Source organism: Sphaerulina musiva (genome assembly GCF_000320565.1).
Source record: "Sphaerulina musiva SO2202 unplaced genomic scaffold SEPMUscaffold_9, whole genome shotgun sequence".
NCBI classification, from domain to species: Eukaryota; Fungi; Ascomycota; class Dothideomycetes; order Mycosphaerellales; family Mycosphaerellaceae; genus Sphaerulina; species Sphaerulina musiva.
In genome coordinates, this window is record NW_016017391.1 from 79,258 (window position 1) to 96,611 (window position 17,354).

Sequence of the window (17,354 nt, forward strand, 5' to 3'; positions counted from 1 at the left end):
CCCCCCCCCTCTCCTATCTTGCATGCATCGGGTTTGAGCTTCAACGAACATCACTGACACTATAGCTCAATAGGCATTGCGGAGTTCTACGCCTCAGTTCTGCCATACCGCTTTGGTATGAGGGACAAGGAGTTTGCTCTGAAAAGCACGAATATCCAGACACAATGCTACTACACGAGTCCTCGCATCCACATGAGAATGATTGATGCAGCAAAGGAGTTTTTCTACGACTGGTACGCCGAGTGGATCTCTTACAAGCGCGGAAACGCATATCTGATCTTGATCGACTGCATTCTTCGACAAGCAACGGGCCGTTTTGGCATCGAGACAAACAGTCCATTGGACGATATCGTGATTGATATTTGTCGACGGGCTCGTGGAGGCCAAGTCGTCCGAAGCGAGGACTGGCTATGCTATCTCGATCAGTATAGCGATTCCACGAACGGATTTCCATTCAGAGAGCATTTCAAAGCAATGCTTGAAGGCGAGATGATAGATCTTTCCCGCGCTTTTCTAGGCAGTCCGGAAGATTCATTCAGCCGATGTGATATACGAATCCTAGACTACGGACTCGACAGAAACAGTTTCAGAACGTGGACCGTCACTGGTGTGCAAAAAGAGTCTGCTGCTTATGCAGCCGGACTGCGTGATGGATGGAAAATTCTTTCGGCGTCCTCCTATAACGACAGTCTCGAGAATCCGGATGTGAAACTTCGAATGCGTGTGAAAGACGATGAGGGCCAGGAGAAGACGATTGAATACCTGCCACGTCGACCTGAGAAGGCTGTTTGCTATCAAATTGAGTACAAACAGGATTGACGGAGCTCTGATCGGACTGCTGCGGAACAAGGGGATGCCGGCGAGTAATGATGGTTTCCAAATTCCTAGCTGTAACAATTTGGCTTCCTGAAGTCTCGAGCCAATTCCGACGCGCCCGGATATATCTGTGGACATTCTTCTCTTGTAGCATTCCGCTACATACCGTACACAGCAGACTACCTTGTCAGGCAGCAGCATAAAAGCAACGAACGTACTTTATTTCCTACAACCCTACCTAGAGTAGCATCATACAGTATCAAAGCAGTTCGCCTCTCGAGAACGAGCTGACGAGAGCTGACCCCGTATATACAAGGTATAGTCTCACAAATACAGGTATCCTTGTCAGCAAAAGTGTAAGCAAAACAAGAACATAAAGAAGTAGAAGTACCCGTACCTCAAACTCCAACTCTACAAACCAATATGTTGATATTTCGACGACACACATCTGTATTCCTGTAAAGAAAAAGCACTTCACAATCATCGCTAGCCAAAAAGGAAAAAGACATAATGCGCTTCTTACTATCCTACCCATCAGCACCATCAGCTGCAACGGCGACAACAATAATAACCCTCGTACTCTGTCAGATTATTGCTCAAGTTTGCGCAAGCGATGTGAATATTTGCAATAAACCGACCGAGGCACAACTGGCTGCGGTACGTACGCACGCGCTTACTATCCTACAAACATCCTTATACGAGAAACCTACGCAACTAACATTTCCAAATTCCAGAACGGTAACCTCAATTGCGAAGACTTTCGCATAGGCTATACAAATGATTTCTGCGGAGGAAAAGTAAACACTGTACGTACTTTCTTGCCGAATTGGTACCTACCTACGAGAACAAAAGACCGTACCGTACAGAGTCGAACCAGGTCGGCTAACGCAAAAACACAAAAGTGTGCCGGAACAAACAGATTCACATGTTATGGAAGAAGGTCGACAAACAGAAGCACGTACGTGTAGATTCCTTCAAAAATTGGCAGCAGACCTGCTATTGTAAACATAATGTGTATTCTCTTTGCTAATATAGGGAGAAACAGAGGCGAGGTCGGTTTTGACGCAACTTGTTACTTTTATACCGAGAGGAATGAGTTGCTACTTTCAGAGGAGCGCATCTGAGCGCATGCTGATCGCCCTCTTCGCCTTCTCCGGCGGAGCATCCGTATCTGGTGGACTATCCGTATCAGGAGGACTATCCATGTCAGGAGGACTGTCTACTTCTGGGGGGTCATCTGCGTCAGGAGGGCCATCTGCGTCGGGGGGGCTGTCTGCATCGGGAGGGCTGTCTGGGTCTGGGGGGCTGTCTGCATCGGGAGGACTGTCTGGATCTGGAGGGCCGTCTGCGTCTGGAGGGCTGTCTCCATCTGGAGGGCTGTCTGCGTCTGGAGGGCTGTCTGCATCTGGAGGACCGTCTGCTTCTGGAGGACCATCAGGTTCTGGTGGATTGTCTGCATCTGGAGGACTGCCTGGATCCGGGGGGCTGTCTGCATCTGGTGGACTGTCTACATCCAGTGGACTGTCTGGTCCCGGGGGACTTTCTGGGTCAGGAGGACTGTTTGGGTCAGGAGGACTATCAGTGTCTGGTGGGCTGTCCATGTCTGGAGGACTGTCCGCATCTGGTACAGTCGCTTCTGGAGGAGCATCTGTACTTGGCGTGTCCGTGCCTGGCGTGTCCACGTCCGGGTTGTCCGTGTCTGGTGTTTCCGTATCGGGAGGTCCGGGGACATCAGGAGGACTGTCAATGTCGGGAGGACCGTCAACGTCGAGAGGCCCGTCTGTATTGCTCTCCTGGGTGACCGTGGGCCCAATACCTGTACCGTCCGTAGTAAATGAAGGAATGTTCACCGTCCCAGACGACATGTCCGTAGGCTCGACCCCGGCACCTCCTGTAGTGTCTGGGAGACCGAAAGCGGCCCCATTTGCTCTCTGTGTAGAACTGTCCACTGTACTCTGCTGAAAATCAGTATTCGGAGCGCGGCTCGTTTCAACTTTCATCAACTTACGACACTGAATCCATTGATACCACTGGTGAACAGTCGGTAGACAGTCAACATCCCCGTAGTAGTGATTGTTGTCGCTGGAGGACCCGGCAGGCGCATAGTCAGGGCGGACGTGGTGAGCTCGTAAGCGATGCCTCCATTGGTAGGACTAGTCGTTTCGATGGTCGATGTTCTCAAAGACCTAGAGGCAGTCGTAATAGCTGGCCCAGGAACAGTTGAAGTAGTAATGTAGCTCAAGTTTGGAATTACACCAGGCCTGACAGTACCAGCTCCACTTGTCAAGACGGCAGAGGCGTTGCTTGCGAGAGGCTGGCTGCTACGATTAAAGCCGACTGTGGTGAGCTCGTAAGCAATGCCACCATTGGTAGGGCTAGTCGTTTGGATGGTCGATGTTCTCAAAGTCCGAGAGACAGTCGTAACAGCTGGCCCAGGAACAGTTGAAGTAGTAATATAGCTCAAGTTTGGAATTACAGTACCACCTCCACTTATCAAGACGGCAGAGGCGGTGCTTGTCAGAGCCAAGCTGCTATAAGTAGGGCCGACTGTAACATATACCGTGGTCGCATAGCTGGAGACGTTCCGAGAGATGGTGACAGTAGTGGTCTGTTGCAGTTCTGTAACAGTCACCGTTCTGTTATAACCGGTAGTACTCCCACTGCCGTAAACAGTAACGGTGGTTGTGGCCGAGATGTCAGAAGATGGAACCCGCGTGAAGTTTGCGCAACAAAGTGCTGTTCCATTGGCAAAGGAGACGACAAGACTTCGACCTCTCATGCACTGGGCACAACCCGGGACATCGTTGTTCGAGAGGTAGTCGTCAATGTATGTGGCGGACAAAGTCGTGTCATTGATGGTGCCGTGTTTGCCAGATAGATCGCCTGCTGCACAGTTCTCTGGGTGGTCGACGTCTGGACATGGGTACTCGCTTGTGAATGGACTCAGCCGTCCACCAGCTGACGAGCAGTTGGAATTGGCCTTTACGCGTCTATGGTGAACATGGTAGACTTGATATCATATCAGCACACTTGACTAGGCCTGAGAAACGAGAGGGCCTACGGAAGGGGCCTCCTAAAGCTGGCAAATCTGCAAACTCTGCCTGTATGCTCACTCCACTCCCACCCGGGCCTTGTCCGACCGAAACATTGCCCACCACCTGCTGTGCGCCTGAGAGTGTAGCGACCTATCGCTGCAGTCCATTTCCCTGACAGACAGGCGTGAGGGCGGCCGAGAGGGAAAAGACAGCTGCAAAGCTGGTGACAGTGCGGAGAGGTCTCATAATCGAATCGGAGGAATCGTCCAAGGGCTGAGGTGTTGCGTGACACGCGCTCTGAGGATGCGGTGAGAGGAGGGCGAGAGGATGATGCACAAGGTAAGAAGATAGGCCAGAAGAGGATGAGCAGGAAGATCGTGGAGAAGGAGGCCAATCCGGACGGGGAGGACATCCAGGGAAGAAGGAGATAGAAGGAGAAAGAAGGAGAAAGAAGATGAGGTATGGCAACCTGAAGAGACGGATGCGTGCCCGGCATCCATATCCGTGGTCACGGCTCGGACTCCGTGTCCGGATGAACATAGCAAAGCAAGTGCGTATTGCAATCGTGGCAGGCGCTTCATGAAGGAAGCAAGCCCCAACATACCTGTTCCATGTCGGAGAACTCACCCTCGAGTTGTACGGTTCCGGCTCAACACTACACGTCCCTTCATGTGGTGGCCCTGTGTTCTATTTCTTGCCATCCCTAAGCAGAAACCATTCACTCCATGAGGTTCCGAGGCGCCTTCTGCAACACTGGCCCTACCAGCGACTCACCCCCGCCCCTAGCTCCTATTTCACGCGACCAAGGACCTCCCCACAATGCTATCGCTCGAATGCGCTCCAGTGAACATATGTCTCAACGGCAGAAGATTGATGCTCTGGAGAAGAAGCTGCATGCTCTGGAGGACACCATAGCAGCTCAGCGGGATGAGATCAAAGCGCAGCAGGACTGGCGGGAGACTGCTCGTAATGAAGCCAATATGAAGTCGCAAGAAGCTGCGACACTGCGGGCGAAATTGGCAGAAATGGATCAGAGGGGTGAGGATTTGCAGGCAGCAGAGCGAGTCGCCACGACACTCAAGCAAGAACGAAACAGTGCTTTGAAAGACTTGGGCTCGCTACAGGAGAGACTCGGCGCCTCAGAGCTCCGACTCTCTGCCTTGCAGCAAGAACGAGACGATCTCTCCCAACGTCTCAGCTCGACAACACAGCAAATAGCGGAGTTGAAATCAGCTCAGCAGTCACTGTCGGACCTGGAGCAAAAGGCTTCGGCCTTACAAATCGAACGAGATGAATTATCTGGCCAACTTTCTTCGCTGAGGAAGGAAAAGGAGGCAACAGCCATGGCCGGACAAGGCCTTTCCGAGCAACTACTGGTGGCAAATAAGACCATCGAGCATCTGCAGGCCGACTACAAGAGTCTACAGCAGGATAAGGATCGCATGACCGTCGAGGCTGCTGCCAACAAGCAGGAAATGCACGATCAGTTGTCTGCCGCCCAGCAGGAGCTCCAGCATGCATAGGAGCAGAACCGCAGCTTGCAATCTTCGCAGGATCAGATTACTAGCCAGCTCGCCGAGGCCAAGACTAATCTCGTCCAGGCCAATGGAAAGCTTGATGGACTGCAGGCGAAGTTTGACAAGGCACAGGCTGCGTGCGACAACGTGACCAAGTCAGAGCAGCTCGTAGCGAAAGATGCGCTTGCAGCACGTTTGGACAAATTTGATGCTCTCCAGATTGCCTACGACAGGATGGTGGTGGGGCTTGCTGCGTCGAGGAGAGACTTCGCGGTCAGCGAGGAGAAACGAATGTCTCTGCTGCATGCACATGACCTCGATACCGCAATCCAACAATCTCGAGATGCAGATCTTGACTACTGCCGCTCTAGAGCTGCAAGATTACAGCAAGACCTCTTTGCAGCTCAAGAGGAACGAGCCAGTCTCCTCCGGGAGCTGAATACAGTGTCAAAGGAGGCAACGCGGCTGCGCGAAGAACTACGAGCATCATCAGTTCACGATTCCGACCAAGCCGAGCAGCATCGTTTGCGTGTGGAGATTGCCAGCCTTCGGGATGAGTTGTCAGACGCCCGGAAAGCGTCGGAGAAGCTCAAAGTTGACTTCGATGCCGCAATGGAAAAGGCAATTCACGAGCAGCACGAGGCCACCAGGGAAGTCTCTGCCGTCCGAGATGACTTGCGCCAGAATCTCGACGCTACCGCTGCACAGCTCGTTGATCTTCAGAAGACTGCTGAACACATCACGGCCGAAAGTGAGGCGTCACTTGCGAAAGCAAGAAAGGAAGCCCAGTACACTATCGAACGACTGTCAATGGAGCGAGACAGCTTGCAACAACGAATCGAGGCTCAGTCCGTCAAAGCAAGCGAAACGCTTCGATATGTCGAGGAGGTTCAGAACAAGCTCCAAGCCGATGCTGCCGCCGCCATTGAGAAGGTTCGGGTGGAGAGTGCAAATCAGCTTCGAGACGCGCAGGCTGAGCGCGAAGCTAACAAGCGGAAGATTGATGAACAGGCGGCCCAAGTTGTCGAGCTCCAGAGACTGCAAGGTGATACCCAGATTGCCTTGGACAAGGCTCGTCAAGATGCTGCAGAGCTGTCCAAGGCACTCATGACCCAGAGAGATGAGTTACAAGTCAAGTACGAGAACCAGATGGCACAGATTGAAAGTCTTCAAAAGGCCAAGGCGGAAGAGTATGTTGCCATAGAGACGGCTCGGCAACAAGCCGAAGATCAGATCAAGACCGTTTCAGCAGAGAAGGATGAGTTGCGGCAAAGATTCCAGGAGCTAAGCTCGCGATACGAGGATCTCCAGAAAACCAAAGCCGACCAAGACGTTGCGATGGACAAGTTACAACAGGACCTCGCCAGTCAGACACGAAGCTTATCGTTAGAGAGGGATAATCTTCGCCAGCAGCTCGATGCTGCAACATCAAAGAATGCTGATCAAGAGAAGACAGATCAAGAGACTCATGCTCATGCAGCCGAGGTCGAAGCAGCACTGGAGCAGGCTAAAAATGAGTATCAGCAGCTGTCGAGCGAGGTAGCCCGCCTTGTGGACGACGTCAATCAGCACAAACAAGACGAGATAGAGCTGAATGGCAAAATTGGAACCGCGCAGGCGACGATTGCCACCCTCGAAGCTGAGAATGCCCAGCATCAGCAAGCTGAAGCGGACCTCTTACGCAGTGTCCAAGACACGCAAGCCAAGGTTTCCAGTCTCGAAACCGAGACCATGAAGCACCAGCAAACGGAAGCAGATCTGAACAGAAAACTGTCGGAGACGGAGGTCAAATTGTCCGAGTCGGATGCGTAGAACGCACATTACCAGCAGACGGAATCTGATCTGACCACAAGACTCGCTGATGTCGAAACGCGGGCAGCATCACTCCAAGGAGAGATTGATCGGCGCAAGCAGAGCGAAGAAGATGTTCGTTCTCAGCTTGGAGATGCTCAGGGACAGATCACTTCCCTCCAGTCTCGAATTGACCAGGAGCAACGTGATGAGAGTGAGCTGAATATAAAGCTGTCGGAAGCTCAAGCAAGACTGGTATCTCTCCAAGCTCAGGTCGACCAAGACCAGCAGATGAGTGCCGAGCTGCAGGACAAGATGCGAGAAGCGCAAGCGAATGTCAGCAGCTTGCAGTCTCAAGTTGATGCGAACATGAAGACTATCGAAGACGACCGCGGCAAGATGCAGGAGGGCCAGCTCAGCCTTGACGAGGCTCAGAAAAGGGCTGCGGATTTGGCGGAACAGGTGGACAGCCTGCAAAAAGAGCTGGCCCAGGCGAAGGTTCAGAATGCGGTGGCACCTGAGTAGCGGCGGCAGTACAGTCATGGATTATCTGTAGATTTGTGTCTCCCGTATGTTCCCAGTAGCCGTGGCGTAGACTTGTGGCTTGGTAGGTACCTTGTACGACGCATGTTGTAATGGAAACTCTCCGCTGTAATGTGGTTTTGGCGTTTGTCGAGAGGATCAAGTTGATGAGAAGAACTGAAAAAGGAAGTCCGAACAAGAGAAGTGGAAGTACATGTAGGTAGAAAGTGAGAGTGAGAGTGAGAGTGGACAGGAAGAGATATGGAGGTGGACCTACGGGCCGGGCCGGGTCAAAACGGACGGCAGCGTTCGGGACGGCACGGCCGTAGTCCCTTGATTCTTCCCTCACTTTCTCTTTTCCATAACGCATCAAAGACCGTCGCTATAATGATCTCCTGAAATTAGAATAATCTGAAAGGCACCCTCTCTACCTGCCGTCGTCCACGCTTCTCTCAAACCAGACATCAAACCCAGCTCGACAATTCTCATGCAGACACGGCTGCAATTGTTTCAAGTTATCCGTACGCAACTTGGTATCCCGAGTTTTCTCAACCTCAATCATGTCAGAACCGCATCAGAAATCTTGGCTGCCAGAATAAGAGTAAGAAGAAGCCACAGCCGTCACTGCCGCTGCTGTTGCGAGAGCGTCAGATTCAAGCAAGAATGCGAATTCGACGGGCGAAATTGGCTGCTGCGATGAAACCTGTGCTGAGTAGAAGGCAGAAGTTGTTGCAGCATCGGGTTAATGTGTTTATAGGGGTGGAGAGGGGTGCTGGGGGCTCGAGTGTTAAGGTGGGGGAGAGGGGAGAGGGAAGGACCCTGAGCTACGTTCAAGTTGCATCTATTTGCTGAAATACCTATAGCATATCTGACATCTTGTAGGTATGAGTATTTCCGGGGCTGCATGAGCAGCGCCAGATAAGAATGCGTGATGAGGAACCTGAGACTGCGGTAAACGCTATCATTTGTGTAAGTGCCCGTATTTGCGGTTGCTAATATGAGCAAGAAGGCCGTCCTGGAAGAGCGGCATCGTTGTTGGACGTGCGTGCATACTGCGCAGAGTGAAGCCCAAATCACAGTAGTAGGTCTATCAAAAGAGAACGACATTGAATCTCAATTCGCATCATTTTACCCCTAGAAACGCATCTGTAAACTGGCGCCTTCTTTGTCTATACTGTGATACTACTTCTATGCTTAGGTATACCTAGTATCAGAGGATGATTTGCAGGAGATAAGACATGCCCCTCTCCGCGACCAAGTTTATCGACGTGCTACCATCTCATTTCTTTTAATCCTCTCGATACGACAATGTTCTCCGCAGCCGCAGATCAATTCCTCTCCGAGAAGAGACAATGGGATGCAAAAGTCAGGTATCTGCTCAAAGAGCTAGGAGGACGCATGTCTTGAACACCAGCGAAGCTTCGCGGTTGTGTTGCCTTCAACCAAGCAATGTCACACGTTTTGGGAGAATCGAGCGAGACTCTAGACAGAAGAACAATTGACTAAGGTATCTGCCTGCCTCCATGCTCTTTTCGTCGGGACAACTCTGCCGTCTTCCACACAGCGTCCTCGGTGCAGCGCAAGTGAAGTTCTCACCAATTGGAAGTTCCCAGCCAAGCGGTTTAGCGCGTGGAACATAGATGTAGTTGCCTGCACGACCAACGCAAACAATGTTCGCGACTTCCTTGGCCATATCGAACACCCAAAACATTTGATGGGACCTTTTCCGCTTGCAGTGCACACAATAGCTTAAGGTATCAACACGCGCCCTGATATCACATCATCAGCTTCACACATCCACCATCACACGGGTACATTCATACCTCTTCCCAGCCATGGACAAAACGACATTCGCGCTGCTGCTCTTCCGAGCAATCCAGGTACGCGCCCCTGCTGTTCGAACTCACCACGCGACACGACAGAACTCAGACCTGCTAACTTGTCCTTGTCAGATGCTCGCCGCCGCCCTCGTCCTCAGCCTTTCCATCTCCCTCTACCGAACCCTCCACATCGTCACTGACCATTACGACGACAAGCAACATCTCGTAAAGAAGTGGTTGAACCCCTGGATTTCCTCCGTCGGCTTCGGCGCTGCTGTCGGCGCGCTGGGCATGCTCGACGCCATCGTGGGAATTGTTTCAGCTTTCCTAAACATCGTCCCCTGGGTCGCGGTTCTCACACTGGATATTCTCGCCGCAATGTTCTTTTTGGCGAGTGGGCTGGTGAGTTATACCTCCTTAGAGTCTCCTTAATGCACTGCGCTGAGCTAAGATGAGATGAGCTGACTTGGGGGTGCGTGTCACAGACTTTTGCCATCATGTCGTCTAATCCGTTCAATCCACGACCTTGCGGCAGTATTGTGCGCAACGGTAATGAGGGCGTCCACTTGCCGCTTTGCTCGCATTTCACTGCTGATGATGGTTTCATGTTCATTGGGGTTCTTGCTACCATTGCTGCTGCGGCACTCGCGCTGGTCCCTCGCCAATCGAGCAAGTTCAGGGGCACCGGTTCCACGCCAATTTCGCGGCACTTCTGAGGGGGAAGTCGTTCTTCCTGTTTCTTGACCTATACGCCAGTTTCTCACCAAGCGAGGCGATTTCTTCTTCTGGGCGAGAGAATCCGACCGACTCGGGAGCGCTGAGCAGATGGGCGCACGTTCGTCGCCTTGGGGCGTTTGCATGTAAGATGAGTTGGCGCTGATGGTTGACGGATGTACAAACAACCGTCCGAGCGGTCATCTATGATGCGTACATGGATAGAGACTCAGGAGAAAGCCAGGCGTATGCCTGGCTATACTGCGTTCAGTTGGCCGAGACTCTGCGCGCTCGTGATTGTACAACAAACCTACTAGAATAGCGCATGAAATCGTGCTCACAATAGCGATGCGCATCGCGCTCCATCTTCACTTGCAGTAGCACCGTTCAGAAGCTCACTGATGCTCTGTTTCCTCATCTCACTCGCCACACGACGGCGACACTACTTCTCCCCTCTCTATCCACCGTCATCCCGCTCCTGACCCGCGCTGATTAAGGAGTGTATATAATACCCCTCAAACCCAACCCACACATCTCGGCAAATCTCGCCGGACCTTCAGTGGTCTAGCGGTTGAGTTAGAGCCTCGAGTTCTCTAAGTCCGAGTGCGGGGGACGGTGATAGGGGGAGAAATATCATGGTCTTATGGGTGAGACAAGATACTTTCTCTTCCTGTTGTCGTGTACATCTTCATTCGTTGACAACACTCGGTTCGAATCCGCTTGCTTGATTCAGCCTGAGATATAGATGTATAACATCACTTTTTTCTTTTGGCGTTTGCTTTGCTTTTGTTTTGTTTTCTTCTTGTGTGGGGAAGACAACATACCTTCTTTCATTTGCCCCTTTTTCCGAGATCACACTCGGTTTTGATTGTGCTCGCTTGATTCATGCTTGTTTGGAGTTTTTCATTGTTGTTTTGTGCAGGTGTGAAAATGTGTGTGTGTGAGGGGTGTTGTCGATTCTTGTTGTTATCCTTATTGGCGAGGGGTTCGAACCTCCACGGAAGACTCCTTTTGACGCGCTGTTCCAGCTATTAGTCAGCGGATGATCGGTAGGTATCGCCATCGCATCAGCAACATGCCACCTCGCTGCCAAACCTGTACCCAACAAGACATGGAGAGTCTCACAACCAGCAGAGCTGAGGCTGGAAGCGCAGCGCGACATGCGAAAAGACCAAGGTTTCAGAGCCCTTGGTGAATGCGAGCTCGTCCGACCATTACATGGTCCGCATAGAAGGATTGACTCCTTCTAGGACATCTCCTCAAAGGACACTTTGCGACCACGCGCTCGAAGCTGCCGTTACTTCACACGATACCCGCGCGCTGATCGAGCAGAACCAGACGAGAGTCCCGCGAGGGCGAGGCATGCCTCGGATTAAGAGAGGCGCATGTGCTCACGTCGAGCAGTCCGAAATTTGAACACAACAGCCCAGGGCACGATGGAAAAGCCTAGAGCCCAATCCACGACAATCTTTCTTTGAGACACTTCTTCCCGCTCCATCGCCAATGCCGGCTCGCATGCTCATGGAATTGCTGCCCGTCCCACTGAATTTCTGCTCCCACAGTCGCTCATGGGCTGGTGGGATAACATCTGCGCTCCATCAGCCATGGCACAAGTGAGAGATGTGGGAAGAGAGCAACTACTCATCACGTGTTCTGTTCTTTTGTACACGTTGAGACTCGCCAATTGTCCATTTTCCTCAGTCTGAGAGCTTATGAACGGGAAGTCTTTTTACGTATCGTGCACATGTCCCCTGAGATGGGCGGTCATGTCAAGCCCCCGCTGGCACTGATCTCACGCAGCCTGTGTTTCGATTGCGACTCGGGCTTTCAGTGATGCGTCCATCAGTACATCTCTCCCCTTTCGCGACCCATCATCGCCATCCTGACCCCACGGCTGGAATTGGCCCTCCTCTTCGTCCTGGTTGCTTGACAATCGCGATCATTCATCGTCCCAGATGATGCTGTTAATATCTACAACAGTATCGCCTCATACGTTCAACATCACTCGATGCTCGAGATAAAATGGTACAATGCCGGTGACTAATTGGGAGCGGAAGTGAAGCATGAGGTCGACGGCGCCTCTCTCCGCATGTGAAAACGGGCGGGCCGCGCGCGAGCAGGGATTTCCCACATCGGAACCTTGTCGGCGATACATTTATGCGTGCAGCTGTAAAGTGAAGCTCCCCATCCCGACACTGGAGTGACTTCCATATCCTCATCATCATCACAGCACGCACTTGACATATTTTCGCCTACCTGACTCCTCCGCCCGTTACGATGGCGCGGAACCGTAAGACTGCTCTCGACATGGAGCCTACAAAGCCACAAGCTGGAACACTGCCGCTGCCGACGTTTGATCTCGAGAACTACGCCAGTAACTACGAAGGTGAGCTTCTCACCGTGAATGATGAGATGGATCGGAGCTTTGCACTGATCGTATGCGTATGGGAACAGGCGTGCTCCTCATCTATCGCCTCGCCCACATCGCCCTCCGCTGCCCATCCCTCTCCCATCAGGCCCTCGTTCTCGCCATCGCCAAAGCCAAAGCTGGCAAGGACGTGCAGCTCTACAACCGCCTCACCGAGCTCGCCGGTCAACTGCACTTCACCGATCTCGCTACCGTCGATGTCGACTGGGCGTCACGACAGGATGAGGAGAACCGGAGAGAACACAGCAGGCTGGAGAGTGAGCTCCGAGGATACAAGAACAACTTGATCCGAGAGTCGATTCGCATGGGACAGGAAGATCTGGCGATCCATTACCTCGAAACAGGTGGGCTCGTCCATGATGCGGCGAATCCTTCCTCCAGCGGGACTGGTTACAATTCTGCGTCACAGGCCTTCTCCAAGATGCGGGACTTCTGCGTGACGCCCAGCCATCTCAATGGCCTGTACCTACGCGTCATGTACACGACCGTCCTACAAGCCGCGCAGGCGCAGCTGAACGGCCTTCCCGCCATCCACTACTACAACGTCCTCCTCGCGAACTCGAATCGGCTTAAGAGCAGCGGCAGCAAAGAGGAGGAGATGAAGCTGGTGATGCCCATCCATCACGTTATCGCAGGCATCGCACATATCGGACAAGGAGACTACCGCCAGGCAGCCCGCGCGTTCATGCACACGCCCTTTGAGTACCATAATTCCGGTCCTGTTCTGGGCCAGAACATGGAACGAAGTGTCGCCAATGGGAATGACGTTGCCATCTATGGTGGTCTCTGCGCTCTGGCGACCATGTCCCGCGAAGAGCTGATGGATGATGTGCTGGGGGGACCTTTCCGCGCCTTCCTCGAGCTCGAACCACACATGCGCAAGGCTATTGGTCTCTATACGACCGCAAAGTACCAGACTTGTCAAGACACTCTGCGAAGATATTATAGTGACTGGAGTCTCGATGTCTTTTTGGGCGCTCCTTTGGGCAATCATCCCCAGTCCCACGTTGATCTCCTCTTTGCTAAAATCCGAGAACGGAGCATCACAGCGTACTTTTCCTCCTTCTCCGAGGTGAGCCTCGCCACATTAGCTTCCACCTTTCCGCCCGTCTCCACCGCGCCCGATGCCATGGAAGTGGAGATTCTGGGCATGATTAAGAGTGGGACGCTCGATGCCCGACTGGATGTCGTGGATGGAATTGTGATTGCTCCCAAAAAAGATCTGAGACAAGAAACACACCTGAATGCGAAGAAGGTTGCTGAGGAGGTCGAACGGACTTTGCTCTTGCGTCTTCATAAGGTGAATATGACACTGGCAGGGTTAGAGATTCCCAAGGTGAAGGGTGCGCCATGGGGCAACGGGTATTAAGGAATGGTCTGCTTGATTACTTTTCTGCATAGCGTGGCGGGACCGGACTCGATTAGACTGGCGTTTGGAGCGAGCTCAGGTCATGGTCGTATGAGACCAAGATGAAAAGATGATGATAACAGAGGACATGCCCACGGCATCTGCAGGTTTCCAGAGAATGAAGATGATATGATAGTACCATGAGTCTGTATAGGACACGAGTGAAATACATGTAATGCTTAGAGAGGGGAGCGAGGCTGAAGTTGGGAAAGTCGAATCTTGCCATTGGGGTCCGAAGTCTCCATTTCGAGCGCGATTGCATTGAACAGACGATTCAAATCCGAGGCTACTATCATGTGGTAGTAGTAGGCAGATCTGTTGGTGTGTCTGTCTGTCTGACTGACTGACTCTCTGCCTGCTAACCGGCCTGCTCTTGACCAACTAATCACCTCGCAACCAACCAAACGCCGCTCCCCCCTCCCAACTTCAGGTACGAAATAGCGAGAACGAAAAGATCAATTATCCTCCTTATACCGATGTCCACATTCATGACAAACATAAAACACCGTCGTGCCCTCATCCGCACTCCTCAACTGCAACGCCGTAAAATACATTTCCGGCGAAGCGCACTCGGGACACGTCTGAGAGATTTTCTGTCCATTCTTCTGCAGCTCTTCTTCAGAGACGGATTGCACGTTTCCTTGGAGTTTGGTTCGGAGCTGAGAGGGGAGGGAGCGGGGTCGAGAAGTTTCGACGATGGTCGAGGGCCAGTTGTCTAGGTAGGTAAGACATTAGTGAAAAGGATTCAAAAACTCATATCGGCGTGGGCGAGGGCTTGTTGTTATGGAAGGGAAGATTTGTAGAGGTGGCGGATGGAGAAAGGAAAGGAAAGGAGGAACTTACTGGGATTTGTGGTGCCGCAGACTTCACATTGGATTTTGAGATGGGTGGGAGAAACTCTTTCGAGGAGATTGTTACATGCGGTGCAGAAACATAGTCCGCCGACGAGAGACATGATTTGTTGTTCTTGTTCTTGTTCTTCGTATAGTTGTTGATTTGATTTGAGTTTTGGTTTTGGTTGTTTGTGATTATTGAAAAAAAAGTTCGAATGTTTGAATCATTGAATGAGTGAAGCAAAGAATTAGGCACCTGCAAACGCGGTAGATACGCGCCAAGATCTGGTTGGTTGGAATATCTAGCTAGATACATGCATGTACATCATGTAGTGGCGCTTCCCAGGCGAGATCATACCTTATCCAGTAAGCCGGGGGACATCTTCTGCTGTGATAGGTATAATATTTTGGCTGTGCCGTACGCCTTATTAAATTATTTCATATTTTCTTCGGAATAGTATAGTCGCGCGAATCTACATGCGAGGAACTTGCGCATGCCTGAGTGAAATCAGCAGCTGTCCTCTCCTTCTGGGATTGGTCGATGGAAGAAATACAATTGACACTCGACAATTTCTCCCTCTTTCCTTGCGGATATCGCTGCCAGCAGAATACTTACTTACAGACAGGTACCTACCTACCTGACCTGCCACCCAGTGAATCGCCTTCTCCAATGCTATAATGTATCGTACAGTCCTGTATACCCCGAATTTAGTCACACTCATGACTTCATACGACAGCCGCCGAATCCTTCTCGCCGAAGGCGTGGAATTGCACAAATATAATGGCATCTTCTACCATTGTGCCGAGCGAGCCGATGAGCCAGGGCAAGTTGGTAATGACATATTGCTTCTCCACCGAGTGGAAGAGGATCTGTAGGCAGGTAATCAGTCAGTACGTGTATCCAGAAGTACAAGATCGAATACAGCAAAGTCACGACTCACTCCAGCGCCATATGTCAAGTTCCCGAGTAGACTGAGCAGGAAGAACAGCAGGCTCAACCCGTCACAGCTTCTCTCCCTCTGATTCTTGATGATTTGCGGGATGCGTGCACCCAGATAGCACACGGCACTGATATATCCCAAAATCTCCGCTCCAATGGGCGTTTCTTCCTCACTCCCTTCTTGTCCCACGGGTGTAGGTCTCCAGGCTCCTGCATTGTAGGCCACTGCCCAGCCGGCAGCGCCCACAGCGGCGACCAAGAAGATGGACAAGCTATTCTTCAACCACGTTCGCGTCGAAGTGGGCTCTTCCAGAATCTTGGTCAAGCTGTCTCGGCGCTCATTCGTGTTGGTACGCTGCCTCTGCATGGCATTGCTCGATCTCCTAGATCCGGGCAGCCCCAGATTATCCTCCGTCACGTCTGTCAAGCGTCTCTTTGCAGAGTTCGTAGGACTCTGTGGACCTTTGCTTCCTCCATTCGCGTTCCCATTGAGCAGCGGGGTGACCTCGCTGCTTTCCGTCCTCTGCATGACGGCATTTCCCACTGCCACGCTGTGGTTGTTGTTGTTATTGTTGTTCTCCCCTGCCTGCGGCGCTGCACGCTTCTTCTTGAGCCCGAGATAGTACACGCATTGTGCGATGAGGATGAGATCCGCAAAGCAAAAGTACACGGCGAGGGCGATGACGGTGGGCACAAGACCGGCCCAAATGGCACCGGCGAAGTTGGTGATGTCGCCGATGAACCAGATGAAGAGAAAAGTCAGCGAGATGCCATCGGCATGGCCGTTGGTGTAGTTTTCAATCAGCTGCGGCACGAGAAGGAAAATCCAGGCGGCCAACGAGATCGAGCCGAAGATACCAGAGAGGCATTCGTTCCATGTGAGGTGAATGGGAGACATGGTCTCTGTCTCTCTCTCTCTCTCTCTTTCTCTCTCTCTCTCTCTCTCTCTCTCTCTCTCTCTCTCTCTCTCTCTCTCTCTCTCTCTCTCCTGTAGATACAGCTAGAGGTAGTTAGACCCCCCACGACTAGGTAAGCACAGCTCTTCTTCCTCCTCTTCTTCACAATCTTTTCCACTCCAGTGACTTGAGTGAGAGAGAAGGGCACGCGACCAAAGCCAAGAGATCTCTCCTCTCCAACAGCAAAAAAGGATGATGACACAACAAAGCGAAACAAATGTTGAAACAGTCCCACGTCAAAGATGCCATCCTTTCCCGGCCATGCCAAGACCTTTGCTTGACTTTGCTCGCGCACCAATCACATCGCCTCGGATCATAAGCCGTACCTAGTACAGTATACCTTGATCCTTTCCAAGCACAAGTTGCACAACCACATAGGCACTTGGCACCTTTCACAAGCTACGCTCCTTTAAGCGATATGTATAATGTACCTTGTGCATACCAAGCCTCGACAGCTACACAGCATGCGATCCACCGGTTTAGCTTATTGTATATAGTCATATGCCAAGTAGAAGCCGGCTATACTAGTGACTTTCATCTCTAGCGGCCGAGGAAGGCCGAATGTAGACGATAG

General features: G+C 51.9%; 7 protein-coding genes across 7 annotated transcripts in view; 4 read left to right on the plus strand and 3 right to left on the minus strand.

The window, feature by feature from the left end:
* The window catches only part of SEPMUDRAFT_158034 (uncharacterized protein), a gene marked incomplete at its 5' end in the record, with an annotated part of 2,072 nt that extends 1,211 nt beyond the window's left edge, over positions 1-861 (plus strand). Inside the window, one exon of the mRNA XM_016907765.1 lies at positions 74-861. Coding sequence (XP_016757868.1) covers positions 74-819 — 746 coding nt within the window. The 3' untranslated portion in view covers positions 820-861. The remainder of the gene's footprint in view (positions 1-73) is intronic.
* Positions 862-3,511: 2,650 nt separating this feature from the next.
* On the minus strand, positions 3,512-3,826 carry SEPMUDRAFT_29246 (uncharacterized protein; the record flags this gene model as incomplete). Its single annotated transcript, XM_016908449.1, has 1 exon — positions 3,512-3,826. A coding segment is annotated over one exon (315 nt), but the record flags the coding sequence as incomplete, so codon positions are not given.
* A 5,524-nt stretch (positions 3,827-9,350) lies between these two features.
* Positions 9,351-9,967, plus strand: SEPMUDRAFT_127537 (uncharacterized protein). Its single transcript, XM_016902153.1, has 2 exons — positions 9,351-9,450; positions 9,505-9,967. Exon 2 carries the CDS (start codon positions 9,517-9,519, stop codon positions 9,931-9,933), a length of 417 nt encoding a protein of 138 aa, XP_016757870.1. The 5' UTR covers positions 9,351-9,450; positions 9,505-9,516; the 3' UTR covers positions 9,934-9,967.
* Positions 9,968-11,061: 1,094 nt separating this feature from the next.
* Positions 11,062-12,244, plus strand: SEPMUDRAFT_127538 (uncharacterized protein). Its single transcript, XM_016902154.1, has 2 exons — positions 11,062-11,803; positions 11,857-12,244. Exon 1 carries the CDS (start codon positions 11,434-11,436, stop codon positions 11,629-11,631), a length of 198 nt encoding a protein of 65 aa, XP_016757871.1. The 5' UTR covers positions 11,062-11,433; the 3' UTR covers positions 11,632-11,803; positions 11,857-12,244.
* A 261-nt stretch (positions 12,245-12,505) lies between these two features.
* SEPMUDRAFT_127539 (COP9 signalosome subunit 1) lies at positions 12,506-15,057 on the plus strand. The gene is made up of 3 exons (XM_016902155.1): positions 12,506-12,601; positions 12,670-14,766; positions 14,895-15,057. The coding sequence occupies exons 1-2, from the start codon at positions 12,523-12,525 to the stop codon at positions 14,010-14,012; spliced, it is 1,422 nt and encodes a 473-aa protein (XP_016757872.1). The 5' UTR covers positions 12,506-12,522; the 3' UTR covers positions 14,013-14,766; positions 14,895-15,057.
* SEPMUDRAFT_50506 (DNA-directed RNA polymerase I 13.7 kDa polypeptide) lies at positions 14,507-15,006 on the minus strand (the record flags this gene model as incomplete). Its single annotated transcript, XM_016909164.1, has 2 exons — positions 14,507-14,766; positions 14,895-15,006. 2 exons carry the CDS (start codon positions 15,004-15,006, stop codon positions 14,507-14,509), a joined length of 372 nt encoding a protein of 123 aa, XP_016757873.1.
* Positions 15,058-15,259: 202 nt separating the features above from the next.
* SEPMUDRAFT_150904 (PQ-loop-domain-containing protein) lies at positions 15,260-16,747 on the minus strand. Its single transcript, XM_016906466.1, has 3 exons — positions 15,826-16,747; positions 15,439-15,754; positions 15,260-15,382 (listed from the first exon to the last, which is right to left on the minus strand). Exons 1-2 carry the CDS (start codon positions 16,720-16,722, stop codon positions 15,611-15,613), a joined length of 1,041 nt encoding a protein of 346 aa, XP_016757874.1. The 5' UTR covers positions 16,723-16,747; the 3' UTR covers positions 15,260-15,382; positions 15,439-15,610.
* Positions 16,748-17,354: the final 607 nt, after the last annotated feature.